This window comes from Papio anubis, chromosome 6 (genome assembly GCF_008728515.1).
Source record: "Papio anubis isolate 15944 chromosome 6, Panubis1.0, whole genome shotgun sequence".
Lineage (NCBI taxonomy): Eukaryota > Metazoa > Chordata > Mammalia > Primates > Cercopithecidae > Papio > Papio anubis.
Window position 1 is genome coordinate 13349608 of NC_044981.1, and position 16420 is coordinate 13366027.

The following is a 16420-nucleotide window of genomic DNA, read 5'->3' on the forward strand; positions in this document are numbered from 1 at the left end:
AAATGGCAGATGCTGAATCCTTGAAGACTTCAAGTTTGGGGGATTTGCAAATCACAAAAGTAACAAGAAAAGAGGAGGGGATCCAAAGTGCAATTGGGGTCTTAGGGATGTTGCTCATTTAACACAGTTGTTGGCATTAAAGAATTTCCAGGAAATGTCAATAGTTTGATAGCTTTGAACAGCCCTAAAAGTGACTCAGCCAGATGGTTCCTGTAAGAATTCCTCCCTCATGCCTCCTTGTCTGCCATCCTCCTCCTCATACAAGCTGTTTCCAGAGTGCAGATTAAGGCTTGTCAGCCAAAGAGGAACCATACTTCAGATATCTCTGGCAACATTTACTTATCTTCACAACCTTCCTTATTTTAAGTGCAGAGCCCTCTGACCTTTCGTCTGTTTGTTCCCCTTCATCTAATTTACCCTACATGAACTACCACTTTTCCTGCTCCCCTCTCCTTCCCTTGCTGGTCTATTAATGCCAGCTCCTTCCTCTCTTTTTTTCTCCCCGTCCTTTCCTCTCTCCTGTTTCCTCAGGGAGATGTAGAGTTTTAGCACTTAGCCAGAGTGATGCAGAGCTGCTCTTTCGAGGCTAGCTCTGTCTTTTGCTTCATGGCGGAAACTTGACTGTCAAGTCCAGATCCCTTGGCCTAGAACTCTGAAGAGTCAGCCTCATCTGTTTTCTCCAAGACAGGCAGGTTTGGGAAGCTGAGAAAGCGCAAGAGGTCTTGCTCCTCTCCCTGGAGTTTCACTAGCTCTCAGGCCTGCTTGGCCTTTGCTTCTGAGGAGTCTGGAGTGATTTGCCATTCCCACGGGAGCCTCAAACGGCCTATGTCTGACTTAAACCTGAGTCAGACTCTTTCATTCTTTCTACAAGGGAGTTAGTGACATGGGAAAGTTCAATGCTGAGCCTGAACCTGTGGGGTCTGTGCACATGGTCTGCACATCAGCTGCAGCCCCTCAGGCCTTCCTAGGGTCCCTCCTTCCCAGGGCATTGATGGCCAATGATGAGTAGGTCAGAGACAAAGGGACATACATACACATGTATTCCAGACTGCTGTTCTAGGATTGAGTCCCTTCAATGAGTGAGAAATGAATTAATCTAATTGCCCAAGAAGGCTTCTAAAAGTTACTTAATCTTTCACTTTCATTCATGGCTGACAAGAAGGAGTTAAGGTGATTAGAATCTGTATAAAATTAGGAGAGAAAGGTGTTTCTGTAATTAGAATAACATTTTAGAGGAAGTCCAACAACCAGCTTAGGTATGCTGGAGTTTATCTGACAGAGTTGTGGTTGGACCACAGCAATGCTACGAAAGCTGTCCCAGCTCAAGTCATCGTTCAGGAATTTACCCAGCAGATGTAGACTCAGAGATAGGATTCAAAAGGAAGCCTCAACTTGAATGCACAAGGCAAAGGATTTTTAGTAGTTTCCATTTGCATCAGCTTTTTGTAGCAGTCTTGGCTGAAGTAAACTGTAACACTGAGCTTCTGGCGGTGACTTGGCACAAACTCGTGAAGTGATGTGCCTTCTTCATCTCTATCATCTAGACTTCTTGGACAACATTTCCTCCAGGGGCCATTGCTACTGCAAAATGCATAAGGGCTGGGGTGGGGGGCGGGGGGCACCAAGCCTAGGGGTATCTAGGTAGAGGGATCTTTCCTGCTTAAGCAAAAGTTAGGTAAATAAGGGTCAATAACATGGGAGCCTATGACTTAGAGTGAGGTGAAGTTATTTTTGTTTTCATTTCCATACAGAGTTCTGCATACATCATGTATCTGTAACTCATTCTTACAGTAATTGTAGCAGTCATTTCCTTTTTTAGATCGAGTCACCCAGGCTTGTCACAACAGGTGCTAAAAACGCACAAGATAAAAGAAGCAGGAAGTGAAACCGGAAAATGGTTCTGTGAATCTGGGAGGTGGGGTGTGTAGACCGACATTGGAGGACACCCAGGTTTCTCTTCATTTCGCCAGTAAAGAGCAACCTGAACGACTTACCATGCAATTATATCTGTTCTTTTTAAGCAACAGTTCAGAGACTATGAAAACGGTGTTGATCGTATCCTATGATTTACTAGGAGGCATATAATCCCAGGTTTACAAAGCAAGAAATGGGACTAAATTGAGACAAACAACATCACAAAGAGAATCCAAAACCCATGAAGGAAGAACTAGCTCCTAGATTAAAAATTTATATAACTGCTTAGGAGATTTGAGTTTTCATTGAGGGTTGGTTCTCAGGTCACTTTGCTGGAAGAAACTTAGGGGAATGGATCCCATCATGATGACACTTGACATTTGGGTGGACGGTGCTTTTAGTTTTGACCAAGCACTCTCCTTTTTGGCCTTATTTAGAACTGCTCTTAGATTTACTGCAGAATCATATGGTATGAGAATGTCATATGTTCAAGATAATAATCTATGTGGATACAGGGGGTTGCTACAATTTTATCACAATAGACGGACTGAATTCTGGATGTATTTATATCAGGACCTGCTCATGAAGGAGTGAATGAGATTTCAGATTTTGTAGTATTAAATCTTATTTTTAAGTGAAGGGGAAACCATAGACCAGAAGGAACATTCATGAGCATTCTCTGACTCCGCAAAAGATAGAAAGGAAAGGCCAGCCCCTCCATAAAACACTCTATGTCATGCAAATTTGAAATTAGGCTGAGCTCAATCTTAGATGGTTACCCTTAACACTGCTAAGACAGAAGTAAGTAAAGATGCTCTTTTAAACGGTCAGTGTTGGGCATGGTGGCTCATGCCTGTAATCCCAGCACTTTGGGAGGCTGAGGCAGGCAGATTGCTGGAGTCCAGGATTTCGAGATCAGCCTGGGCAACATGATGAAACCCCATCTCTACAAAATACAGAAAAAAAATAAAAAATAGCGGGGCATGGTGGCATGTGTCTGCAGTCCCAGCAACCCAAGAGCCTGAAATGGTAGGATTGCTTGAGCCACAAGAGGTAGAGGGTGCAGTGAGCCATGATCGTGGCACTGCACTCCAGCCTGGGTGACAGAGTAAGATCCTGTTTCAAAAAAAAAAAAAAAAGTGTCTTCCAGTGCTTGGTGTGAAGTATTAGGTTACAGTGTTAAAATACTAGAGAATTCTAAAATTTGCTCCCCCAATCTAAGAGCTATGTTCTCATCCTCTTGTTGTCTACACTAGCTTTTGTTGTCCACACTAGCTTTGGACACACATACACATATATACATACCAAGAGGCCATTGGTAGGTTACTTCCCTTTCATTTTCACATTTCCAAAATGAGGGTTTGAACCAGATGGCTTTGAAGTGCCTCCAGTTCTCACATGCGCTGATTTTCAATCAAAATTGTAGGTCCGTTGATTTCCATTGTTCAGCTTCACGGATGCTGACTCACGAACAGCCTCCCCCACCACACGCACAAACACCACAGGCACACACACCCCTCTACCTTGGATGCACCTATTCATGCTTCAGATCCCACAAACTGATCAGGCGCCTATATTGAGAGTGGCACGGTGTGAAAAAAAAAAACAGGCAAAGAGCTGGAATTGTATTTTCTTTTAAATCTTTATTTATCCTTTTCATTCCTTTATCCCACCAATGCAAATTGCGGAGAACAGCTGGAAGCCACGTCAGAGCGGCACAGGCCAGCTGGCTGAGTGATGCTGACTGCTGGCCCCGAGCATCGAGCATCGCAGAGGTCACGACGGGCATCAGCTCCGGAGCTCGGAGCGGTAGACACAGGGCCACTGGAGGCCCGCAGGGAGGGCGCCTCCCAGCTCCCACAGTAGTTTGGCCTTAAAAACACTAAGAACAGTTGCATTCATTGTCTTTTTTTTTTTCTTCTTTTTTTCCTTTAATAATAAAAAAGAAAACCAAAACCTCCTATAATTTATAAGCTATGTTTGACTATCTACATTATATAGAAAATATAGACTCTGTTTACTTTATAACACACATCTTTTTCCTGTGATAAATAACTCTTTAAAATATCTAGTATACATGCCTTGACTTCTTATATATATGTTTGGTTATATACATATGCATACATATATACTCATGTTTGTAAGACACAATAAATATATACTTGACAATGACAGCCAAACAAATGCCGTTTTGGTTAAAAAACACAACAACAACAACAACAATAAAAAGCAGATGAAGTACTATAAAAGCACCAGGCAGCAGACAGAAAGCCATAATTGCTAGAAACTTCTCCCTCCCCTGGGCAAGGCACAGGGCAGAATAGTAAACTGTCCAGGTGCCTGAAAGAGAAGGAAGGCGGCAAAGGAATAGGTCAGGTCACAAGCTTTTGTTTTGTTTCTTAGCCTGGGATTAGACTAAGAATCACAAATAAGTCATTGCATTTATAAGGAAAAACCAAGGGGCTCATTGATCAGCTTAGCCCTTGTGGTGGCTGCAGGGGACAGTAGAGACCTGGAAGGGGAAGGACAGAGACAGCAACCTGGTGACGACTCCATGACTGTTTTCTAGCCCCTGCCTACATCTGCCCAGGCAAGCTTTTGATTGCCACACTAAGCATCAAGCCATTGCATATAACATGTTCTTTTCTATTCACTGCTGGTGTAAACAGAAAGGAGGATTCAGTAGTGCAACACTTTAGGAGGCTGAATGAGAGCCACATGTTTTGGTGGCCCCCTCAAGGGCTCCAGCAAATGGGGACTGTGACGTTGGGGAGAAAAAGGCCAGTGGGCCATTGCCTTCCACTTCTGAGACAGTACCAGCTTCACCTCCAGACACCAATGGGAACACTGAGCCCATTGCCTTTTAAAGAAGTGCAGGAGGTCTTGACTCCTCCTATGAGAAGTCCCGGAAGCCCCAGTCAGTCTGGGTGGGGGTCCCCTGAAACTCAGAGCACAGTCCAGCTGCTGGCTCCTGTGCCTGGCGGGGAGAAGGTGGAGGGGCCGGCATGCCTGCCGCTGAGAAAGGCTGATATAACACTCCAGCTGCACACCCCTGTTCTTCCATGGCCCTTCTCTCTCTCCCTAAAAGGAAATTAAAATGTGGGGCTCTGATCATTGATTTTTAAACAAGCTCCCCAATGTCATGGCCTCTGCTCTGTAAACTCCAAAGCTCTGATGGCCAAAGAAAGTAGGCAGTGGTGGAGCAGTAGGCAATGGTCAGGGCTAGATTTGTATTAATATCTAGGAGTGGGGTGGGGATATGGGTGGAGGGTGATCCAAGTAGAGCAAGTCTCAGGAAATCCCAGAGGTGAAGATTTGATGCACATCCCCCATCCTTGCCAAATAAAATACAAGTTAGAGATCATTGTTCACATTACAATCACAATGGGACATTTTAAACAGCTCATTTTCTGAGTACATTCAAGACATAATTGAGTTTATTTTAAAAAATGAATTTCCCGGCTGGGTACGGTTGGTCACGCCTGTCATCCCAGCACTTTGGGAGGTAGAGGCGGGTGGATCACAATGGCAGGAGTTCAAGACCAGCCTGACTAATATGGTGAAACCTTGCCTCTACTAAAAATACAAAAATTAGCTGGGCGCAGTGGTGCGTGTCTGTAATCCCAGCTACTCAGGAGGCTGAGGCAGGAGAATCGCTTGAACCTGGGAGGCGGAGGTTGCAGTGAGCTGAGATCACACCACTGCACTCCAGCCTGGGTGACAGAGTGAGACTTGGTCTCAAAAGAAAAAAAAAAGGATTTCCGGATTTCCCTGCAACTGTTCAGGGAATCCAGGTCAAATGCAGGTCTAATTCCAACTTCTCTACCCACTAGCCACAGGACTTCACACAAGTCACTTCATCTCTCTGAGCCTCCTTTCTCTAGAGCTCTGGAGGTGCTGTGTGAGGCAGCATGAGACTTAAGATGCAGAAAACGTGACTTTTCATCCTGACTCTACCACTAAAGATGTGGGTGGCCTTGACCATCACTCTGTTATGTAAAACAAAGGGACAGCATATATTGGACTGTGAAGCCCCTTCAGATGCAGCTGAATTTACTTTCTGCCCAGAAAATCATTAACAAAGCTGATTCTGCCCCCAGTACCCATCAGAATGCAAGAGATCAGATCAGAAACCCAATTTACGATCACAGGTCAAATTCAATAGCTGTGGCTAAGAGACAAGACAAAGAGAGTAAGAGTGTCAAGGTGCAGTGCGCAGCTAAAATTTGAGTCACAAACAAACGAACTTTAAAGCCCCACTCCCTGAGAAAGGACATTTTCCTATGTTATATTCAGACCCCCAAGAGCAAATTCCAAGGCCATCTATAATAGTCGACCAACAAGATTTTGAAAATTCCCAGCCCTGAGGCTTGCTGCATCACCTACAATCAAAATCAACTTAGGAAGTTAATTTGAAAAGAGACTGAGTGATATTTCCATTTTGGAAGAGGAAGCAACACTGGCTACTTCTATGTGCAGCTCTATAGCCTCCTGGCAGAACATCAGATGTCGCATCCTGCTGAACAGGAGGGTGCTGACAGCAGGCTGAGTGGAGCTGCAGGCCAGTCCATGCTTGTCACAGTCCTTCCGGGGTGTGAGAGCAGACCCCTGTAGACGTTGACAAGGAGCGATTTCCTGCCTGGCAAGAGCAGGAGGTGCCCACATCTCTTCTTGGGAGGCAGTGTGGTCTGGAGGAGAAGATTATGGATTTGAATGACCTCATTTCTGCCTAACAGTTGTGTGACTTTGAACAAGTTCCTCTTCCTCTTACTGCCTCCATTTTCTCATGTGTATACAAGAAATAGCAATACCCAACACTATAGGGTTGTTTTTATGGATTGCATGAGATAACATACTTAAAATACTCTGCCCACAGTGGACAAGTCTTGGAGTTGGCCAGTCTTGGAGTCGGCCAAGACTACCCTAGAGTCCAGATATACCTGGCACAGTGGTATTTGCTGCCATGTAGGCTAAGGTGGGTCTGGGGTGCCCTACAATGCAATTGTCTGTTGGGAGAAGTCTTGGAGGAGCTGAGAGCGATCACAGATTAAAATTTTTCAAATAGGCCCAAGGAACTCCCAAACATTTTTAGATACCAGGTAAGAACCCTAACCCACACCCTCCCTCAGAACTTGGGATCTAGGCCATTCACACATTGATGGGAACAAAACAGGCAAGCGGGAACTAAACGGGAAGACTCTTAAAGCACTGCCTCTTTACATCAAGGCCCTTGAAACACATTAAACAAAGCAGAAAGGAGCCATTGCTGGGTTTTAGTCCTAGGTCCAAGTCAGCTGTGGGTACCCAAACCCCTAAGGGTTGGGCTGATAAAGGGTGCTGGGCTGAAACAAAGTCCTTCTGCAGAATGCTGTTGAAGGCTAGAGATTTCAGCTTCATATAGCTACCCCAAATGCATGTGGTGGGATAGGGGCAAGTGGAGCACTAAAGGAGTATTTCAAACCCATTTGCTACATTTTATATTTAAAGAAAATGAACTATCTAGCTCTTTTCTTTCTCTTGTTCCTTCATCTACCTACTACATGCATTTCAGTAGATAAAATTTGAGTACACTTACTATTTTTTCATGCCTCTTTTAAAAAGTATATGTTCTTTCTATATACCACAGCTTCAAATGAGAATTTTTGTTTTAGACATTAAATATTTATTACAGAGCTTAGAGGCCTTTGTGGGAACCTCTCTCCAAAACCCCAAGTATTGGGAAAAGATTTCCCAAGTATTAAGGTTTAGTACAGAAACATACAATTGAAACCCCAGGAATATCCCTATTTAGGTTATGAATGACTTAGAAAAATGAAACCCACAGAGTAATTTTGTTTGCTTTCCCTTCATCCTTCATCAGAGCCCTTCAGGTTAGCTAGAAAATAATAATAATAATAATTCCAATGTTTCCACAAAAACTACTTTCCCAGAGAGCAATTTAGAAGAACGAGAACCGGCTGGGTGCGGTGGCTCACGCCTGCAATCCCAGCACTTTGGGAGGCCGAGGCGAGTGGATCACAAGGTCAGGAGATTGAGACCATGCTGGCTAATACGGTGAAACCCTATCTCTACTAAAAATACAGAAGATTGGTTGGGTGTGGTGGCGCGCGCCTGCAGTCCCAGCTACCTGGGAGGCAGAGACAGGAGAATCACTTGAACCCGGAGGCGGAGGTTGCAGTGAGACAAGATGGTGCCACCACTGCACTCCAGCCTGAGCGACAGAGTAAGACTCTGTCTCAAAAAAAAGAATGAGAAGCAAAGAAGTCCGTGACATGGGCCTCTGTTCAAACTATTATTGGGAGACTTCCATTCCAGCAAATCTCTGGTTTGGAACTGATAGTTGCCAAGAGATGGAATGCTGACCATGAAGTCTGTCAGCAACAGGTCAGGGACCACAATGAACCAAGCATGGAGTTTCAGCTGAGCCAACCTGCAGTACTGTAGCAAAGGAGCCAACCTGCAGTACTGTAGCTGAGCCAACCTGCAGTACTGTAGCAAAGCCTCAGGAAGGAGGGTGACTCTTTCCAGGAAGGCAGTACTTACTTCTCTGTTCTAGAAAACGCCCAGCATTCCCCTCGCATTTGGACCACCACACTTGCACCTATGAGTAGCCTGGGCTTCAAAGAATATTGACCCTAGGGAGGACAATGAAGGATGCAATTGATTGGGCTGTTCACTCTCACATTTTGCCTACCCAGGCTGGGGGTGGACTCCAGGCCTCTTAGATTCCCTTCTAGTTCTAATGGCAGCTATCTGAAAAGAACTCTAAACCTCAGTTGCGTGTAAAGACACCTGTTGGACTTCAGTGAGCCTGTGAACAAAAGCTACGTAGACTTACAAGGAATGGCTTCCACGTCCACCCTTGACAAACATCTTATATGAGGTGAAGAATTAAGCAAAGATAACAAAGATAATTACATGGGGTGAAGAATTAAGCAAAGACAACAAAGGATAATTCCCTGTTCTCTGAATGTACTTGATTTGATACTTCTTTCAACACCAGATCTGAATTTTTAAAGAATGATTTCAAGCGACATTTGATGGCAGCAAGCATTCAAAAATCTGTGTGTGTGTGTGTGTGCATGTGTGTGTGTCTGTTCCCTTTTGGCATTGCCTGCTCCCAGCCTGCAGTTCAGCATCTCTAACAAAAGCTCTGTAAGCAGAGTGTGCAAGGACAAGACAGGAGACCAATGAGAAGAATATGTTTTTTCCAACGTTAGCCTTCTCAAACCTAAGAATGGCCCCTTGGGGGGTTCTAAACCCCCATTTTAGAAACACTAGGAATAATGTTCCTTGTTGTCCTTTTGTTTTGCTTAATACCTACTCCCAAATTCTCAGGTGTCAGAATCCTGAAAGCAAATGCTGGAGCTAAGGAAAATACTTATTTATTGATTGATTGATTTTTAAGGAAAGGGGATTCTAACTGAAACTGAAGGCTTCCTTTTTAAATCCACAAAGCTGGATGGATTTCCTAAAAGCTCTTGCCCAGCTTGGTAGGAGAGATGGGTGATGGAGCCCCAGACACCTCCCTAGCTAGGCTCACTTTACCCTGTTTAGGAATTCACACTGTAATACTGAGGCACACAGCCGTTCCCAGTCTTTGGGGGCAGCATATGAGCTTATGGTCAAATCCATACTTTGTGCTATCTCCTCGGCCCTGCCTGGAGAGCCATGTGGCAGGGCTACCTTAACACCTCAATAATCCCTCAGACACTTAATTCCACCTTTACTGGAAATAGTGTTATAAGGTGACTCCTTTCAGTTTTTTAATTGTTGACAAGTTCAAAGAGATATTTTATTCTCTGCTGCCCCTGCTTTGGTGCAGCCTGTGCTCCTTCCTTGTGGCTTCTGGGAGTCCTGCTTTTTGCTTACTATTTCTGACCTCTCTTTCTCCACCAGGTGAAGGGCAATGAACCAAGTGCAAAGACACACCCTCAGTTCTTCCTATAAGGAAGCCCAATCAGTCAAAAGGTGGCCACTTCGCTTCTAAGTACTTTTGCCTTTAGATACCTTACATCCAATAAAAGTAGCTTCCTGGAATTTGAACTTTCTCACCAGCCCATCCCGCCCCCAACCCCAGCCTAACAGGCTTATGCGGACTGTGAAAATGGGCCTTCTCCTGCCAGCAGTGGGTGTCCCGGGCACTGAGCTTGCCATCTGGTACTAGTGTCTTGACCCTGCAGAACCATTTGGCTTGCAGAAGGCCAAGGTGTGTCGGGTGGATGAGGTAGGGAGGGAAGCAACCCCTCCTTGCTTGTCACAGTAAAGGGCAGCAGAGGCAGCTACACCAAACCACTCCCGTGCAAATACCCAGCAAGGATCATCCCAGGAATGGCAGGCTCTCCTGAATGCTTCCAGGCTAGGAGCTCAGCCCACCAACAGTCTGGTTTGGGATCAGTCACCGGGACTGAAGTTTACCTTCCTACATGCCATTTATTCACACTGTCCTTTCACCTCCCTGATCCCCACATTCCCCATGGCCACCCTCTCCCCTCGGCCTTTCCCTCTCTGTGGATATCCCCTGCAGAAGGCTCAAGTCCTCGAGGTTCTCAGTCTGTGCTAACAGTAGAGGGACATCCTGCTGCGGCGCATGGCCTCGCTGATCAGGTAGGCAGGGCTCAGCTCCGGCTCCTCGGTCATGATGGCAATGTTCTGCCACTCCCCCGTCTGGCTGGACCTCTTGATGGTGTCCACCACGCACAAGGCATACAGGCAGTCGTCGAAGGTGGCGGCCATGGTGAGGGGCCGCCCGTCCCACGTGCGCCGGTCGTCCTGGTCCTGGAAGGCCTGGCGCACTGCCTGCATCATCTTGATGGTGCCGCGCAGGTAGGGCGAGGGGATGTCGCTGAAGGCCTTCTCCGGAAGCAGGGAGTTGCTCACTGGCGTAGCGTCCTGCACCAGCAGCTCCTGCTCCGGGGCACTGTTGCGCTGCCCGTACAAGTCGGTGCCCACGGCCAGCAGGCGCCCGGCGGAGCCCACCACAGTGACATCCTGCTTGAACTCGCCGGGCACGTTGAAGTTGAGGGTGACGGTGCAGCACACCCCGCCCTCCAGCACCATCTGGAAGGTGCAGAAGTCGTCGCTGGTGATCTGGCGGATGCCCTTGATGTGGTCAGTCTGCTTCACGAAGGTCTTGAGCAGCCCGTGGACCTTGACGGCCTTCTGGCCGGTGAGGAAGGTGAGCAGGTCGATGATGTAGGTGCCCACGGAGTGCAGGCCACCGCCGCCCATCAGGTCGTCGCAGCTCCAGTTGTACTTCTTGCCCAGCAGGCTGCCGCCGTGCACCTGCACCTCACACACCAGCGGCTCGCCCACGTAGCCCTCCTCGATCAGCTGCTTCATGCGCACGAAAGCCGGCAGGAAGCGCAGCACGTTGCCCATGATGCTCATGAGCTTGGGATAGTAGTGGGCGGCCGAGGTCATGCGGAAGGCGTCCAGCGGCGTGGCCGTGCGGTCGCATATGACGTTCTTGCCGATGCCTGCGGGTGGGAGGAAGAGAGCGGTCAGCGGGGCGGGACCATGTCTGAGCGCGCATCCCTGGGTCAGATCTTAAAATATTTCACATTAATAGAAAAAGAAGGCCAGTTGTGGTGGCTCATGCCTGTTGTCCCAGCACTTTGGGAGGCCAAGGCCGGAGGAGGCCTTGAGCCCAGGAGTTGGAGGCCAGCTTGGGTAACACGGAGAGATCCTGTCTCAATAATAATAATAATGATGATGATGATGATAATAATAATAATAATAATAATAATAATAATGAGCCGGGCTGGTGGTGCATGCCTGTGGTCCCAGCGACTCAGGAGGCTAAGATGGGAGGATCACTAGAGCCCAGGAGGTCGAGGCTGCAGTGAGCTATGTTCTGACCACTGCACTCCAGCCTGGGGACAGCAAGACTCTGTCTCAAAAACTAAAAAATAATGAAAATAAAAAGAAGATATTCTATATATTTCAATATTACTTTAAATATTTATGTTGCATTACTTAATTTGTTTTTTGTTTGTTTTTGAGACAGAATCTCACTGTTCCCCAGGCTGTATTGCAGTAGTGCGATCATAGCTAACTGCAGTCTCAAACCTCTGGGCTCAAGCAATCCTCCTGTCTCAGCCTCCTGAGTAGCTAAGACAGTAGGTGCTACCATACCCAGCTAAACTTTTTTTTTGAGATGGAGTGTCACCGTATCACCCAGGCTGGAGTGCAATGGCACCATCTTGGCTCACTGCAACTTCCGCCTCCTGGGTTCAAACGATTCTCCTGCCTCAGCCTCCTGAGTAGCTGGGATTACAGGCGCCTGACACCATGCCCAGTTAATTTTTGTATTTTTAGTAGAGGCGGGTTTCACCATGTTGGCCAGGCTAGTCTCAAACTTCTGACCTCATGATCCGCCCACCTCAGCCTCCCAAAGTTCTGGGATTACAGGCGTGAGCCACCATGCTCAGCTTTTTTTTTTTTTTTTTTTTTTTAAAGAGATGGGGTCTCCAATTTTTTTTTTTTTTTTTTAAGAGACAGGGGTCTCCTTATATTGCTCAGGTTGGTCTCAAATTCCTGGTCTTAAGGGGTCCCCTACCCCCTAAATCCCCAAAGTGCTGGGATTACAGGTGTCCTGGTCCCAAAAGGCCATGAATTACTTAATTTTAATGTTAAACGTCTGCTATTGATTTAAATAGTAAGATTTATTTTAAGATATTTAAGTAATCTATATTTTAGAAATGTTTAACAATATTTGCTAAGGTAGTATAAAATGCTTCATTTTATAGTTTATGTATATAAATCTATAACATTTTAAACAGAAATAGATTTTGCTTTTATATTATTTAAATACAAAATATAAGATAGTACTATTAAAGTATATGATATAATCTTTTTACATATAAAATATATCATTACAGTTATCTTATATATAAAATGTTTTATATGTTGTATTTTATATTTAAAATATTATTTTTAGTAAAAATATATTATTATTAAAAATCACATAGTGAAAGGAGAAGAGTATCTGTATTTGGAAGAATCAGAATACATAAGCTTAAATCCTAGCCAAGGTGAGTCTAATTAAGTGTGAAGAATTTCTTAATGATACCCTTTGAAGGTCTAAGCTTTTGGCTGACGTCTTCCCCTCTCTGCCCCGGACGATTCCCCAGGATTGTATTTTGAGCATTATCGTGCTTGTTTATTTTGCATTCCGGATTAGGGCTGGCAGTGGTCACAGATGTGTTTGTTTAAAGTTTTTCTTTTCCTATAAAGAGCGGATATTACCTAAATCTGAGGAGTTGGCAGTGCCTGTTTCCTCCCCGACCCCCATTTGCTTCAGGGTGGGGTGTGTTGCTTTTGGCCAGTGGAGGTCAGGCCAAATAAGAATTACTCTTACGTGATGACTGTAATGTGTGTATAAATTACAGGGAGACCAAAGTGCCTCTCTGAACCCTTTAGGAGACTAAGTGGTTCTGGGTCTGGGGAAAACAAAGGATCAAAGGAAAGGAGAGTGACAGGGAAATGAGAAAGAGATTTATTCCATGGAAGCCGAGAGTCAAGGAAGAAGAAAAACAACTCGACTAGACCTGGAGAAACGGCCAACTTGAGGGCAAAAAAAAAAAAAAAAGAAAAAATGACACAGATTTCTTAGCAAGTCAGATAAAATAGACGCTAGGCGAAAAGACTTGGGAGTCAAAGCACCTGTCCTGGGGCAGGTCTCTGTGGTCTAGGCACGCTCACCCATAGACCCTCTAAAGGAGACCTGGGCACTCCAGTCACAGATGTGGGAGAGACTTCAAGAGAAATGGGGTGATGAGGCACACCCCACCCTATCCCACTTGTCCTGACTACAGCCACTCAGTTGCCAAAATCCACGAACCCTTACAACATGCTGAGCTAAGATGGGGTTTTGTAGAAGTTGTGCGATTGCAGATGTCTGTCCAGGGCCACGGCCTGGCACATGGCTTTCTCATTTTCCCACTGCAAGAGCTAGCCACATCCTAGAAATGGTCAGTGCAGATTGGAGAAACGAAATACAAACGATGGCTGTCAGTTTCCATGTGCACATCCAGTTCTGGCCCTGAGCGAAAAGCCCGGAGCCTACAGAATGACCACACCTCCTTGCCTTTTCTTCTATGTTGGCAGAGCTGGGCTGGTCCCCCTGATGGGCATGAAATAGCAGTGAGAAGCTCTTTTAATGCTTAGCAACTGGATGAGGACTGAGGCTCCGGCAGAGAGATGAGATAACATTGGTTTGTATCACCAAAAGTCTCACACACCCGTGTAACACTATGTTCTGACAACATGATCCTGTAGGCATGAAGCTCATCTAAAACCGGCTCATGCTACCAGGAACAGATTTATATGTAAATGGAGTGGTAGGTCACTGCAGGGACAGGTGACAGATACTGCCGAAATCTGCCTCACAGCCATTGGTATAGGCTCTGGCCTCTGCTACACTCTACCTCAAGGTCCCCAAAAGCAGGACCCTGACTGCCATCTCCTCAGTATACGCTATTGGTCATATTAATGGTACTTAAGAAAAGTTTTTTATGTTTTTATATTATAAAAACTATAAAATAAAATAACAAAAGAAGAAAAGAATAATTAGAGATAAATGATCCACACCTCTTCCCTACACACCCAAAATAATGATTGCATGGAATTCTTTGCAGCTCCATAGATAAAAAGATTCTGATGAAAGCTTCAGAAAATGTAACATGAACATGACATGATACACAAAAATGCAACTCCATCCCTAGACTCCCGTGTGGATTCCCCAGGGATCTGAGATACAGACGTCTCTTTAGGCTATTTATTAGGTTGGTGCAAAAGTAATTGCGGTTTTGCCATTAAAAGTTACTGTGGTGTCCTCTTTTTAATGGTAAAACCGCAATTACTTTTGCAGCAACCTAATACATATGATACGGCTCCACATTATATAGTAAGGTCCTCGAGATAAGGGCTGGGTCTTTTAATGCTTAAGTCTCCATTAATACCCACAGCACCTTGTGGTGCATCCAATGTGCAGGAGGAACCCAGCAAACCTTGTTGCCTGCCCCACCTCTTTGCCCACAGTCTTTTGCAACATTCACGCTTTACAGATGAGTCTCAGCAACATCTTAACACACAGCATCTTCAAAAGTCAAACGAGACTTCTAGGAATTTATCATAAAGAAATAATCCAATATGCAAGCATGGCATCTTGCCCAAAGATAGTTTTGACTGCATTATTTATTATAGCAAAAAACTGGGAACAGAGGCTGGATGCAGTGGCTTCACGTCCATAATTCCAGAGTTTTGGGAAGATCACTTGAGGCCAGGAGTTTGAGACCAGTCTGGGCAACAGAGCAAGATCCCATTTCTTAAAAAAGGCCAAGTGTGGTGATGCATGCCTGTAGTCCCAGCCACTCAGGAGGCTGAGGTGGGAGGATCACTTAAGCCCAGGAGTTAAAGGCTACAGTGAACTATGATTGTGTCACTGCACTCCAGCCTAGGTGACAGTGAGACCCTGTCTCAAAACAAAAAACAAAACAACTGTGAACAACACAAATACACAACAGAAAAAGGGGTAAGTCAACTGTCATGCAGCCATATAATAGAATATTGTGCAAACATAGAAAATGATGCTTATGAAGACCTTTCAATGGCAAGTAAGATGATTATGATGTAATGTTAAATGAAAAGGGCTCTATTCATAGACATATATGATCTCAACTCTCTCTAAAATGACAAAAGGAAAAGAAAAACCCTAGGAGGTTAACTGATTAGTAGGAGTGGTTGGATTAGTAGGATTATGATTGATTTTCTTTTCTTCACTATATTTTTCCATATTTTCTAAATTTGGCATTTTATAGTCAGAAAAAAATGTTAATTTAAAAAATCCACAAAGAGACAGGAAGATCTTTGAAGGACAGCACTCACAATAATGGGAAAAGGGTTCTCCAAAGTCTAGGGGAGCTGGCAGGTCCCAGCTCTCATGGACCCATCCCAGTTCCTGAGCCCCGAAGAGCTGGTAGAAGGCTCTGCTGACCCTGAAAGCTTCAGAGGTCTGGGCTCTGTTGCCAGGTCTTGTTGCTCCATTTGCTCAAGACCTCTTAATGATTCTTAGTGAAAGCTGTGGAGTCTCTCTCTGAAACATGCAACTCAGACAGATGCACAAAACTCCGCCACAACCTGAAGCCCATGCACGGATCCCCTCTGGTTCTGAGACCCAGGCATCATCGTACACTGCACAGTAACTTCTTAAAGCCTTTGGTACATATTGTTAAAAATAAGATAATCCTTCCAGTTCCAAAAGGAACCCAAAATGCAGAGCCCAGGCCTCTGAAGCTTTCAAGGTTCAGGGTCAGCAGAGCCTTCTACCAGCTCTCCGGGGCTCAGGAACTGACTGGGATGGGCCCATGAGAGCTGGAACCTGCCAGCTCCCCGAGACTTTGGAGAACCCTTTTCCCATTATTGTGAGTGCTGCCCTTCAAAGATCTTCCTGTCTCTTTGTGGATTTTTAAAATTAGCATTTTTTTCCTGACCATAAAATGAC

At 45.3% G+C, this 16420-nt stretch overlaps 1 protein-coding gene across 2 annotated transcripts in view; it reads right to left on the reverse strand.

Annotated features, from left to right (window-relative positions):
• Positions 1-8866: 8866 nt before the first annotated feature.
• The window catches only part of GFOD1 (glucose-fructose oxidoreductase domain containing 1), a 125546-nt gene continuing 117992 nt past the window's right edge, over positions 8867-16420 (reverse strand). For both annotated transcript variants that reach the window (XM_003897072.4, XM_031667628.1), the window contains exon 2: positions 8867-11393. In XM_003897072.4, coding sequence (XP_003897121.1) covers positions 10474-11393 — 920 coding nt within the window. In that variant the 3' untranslated portion in view covers positions 8867-10473. The remainder of the gene's footprint in view (positions 11394-16420) is intronic.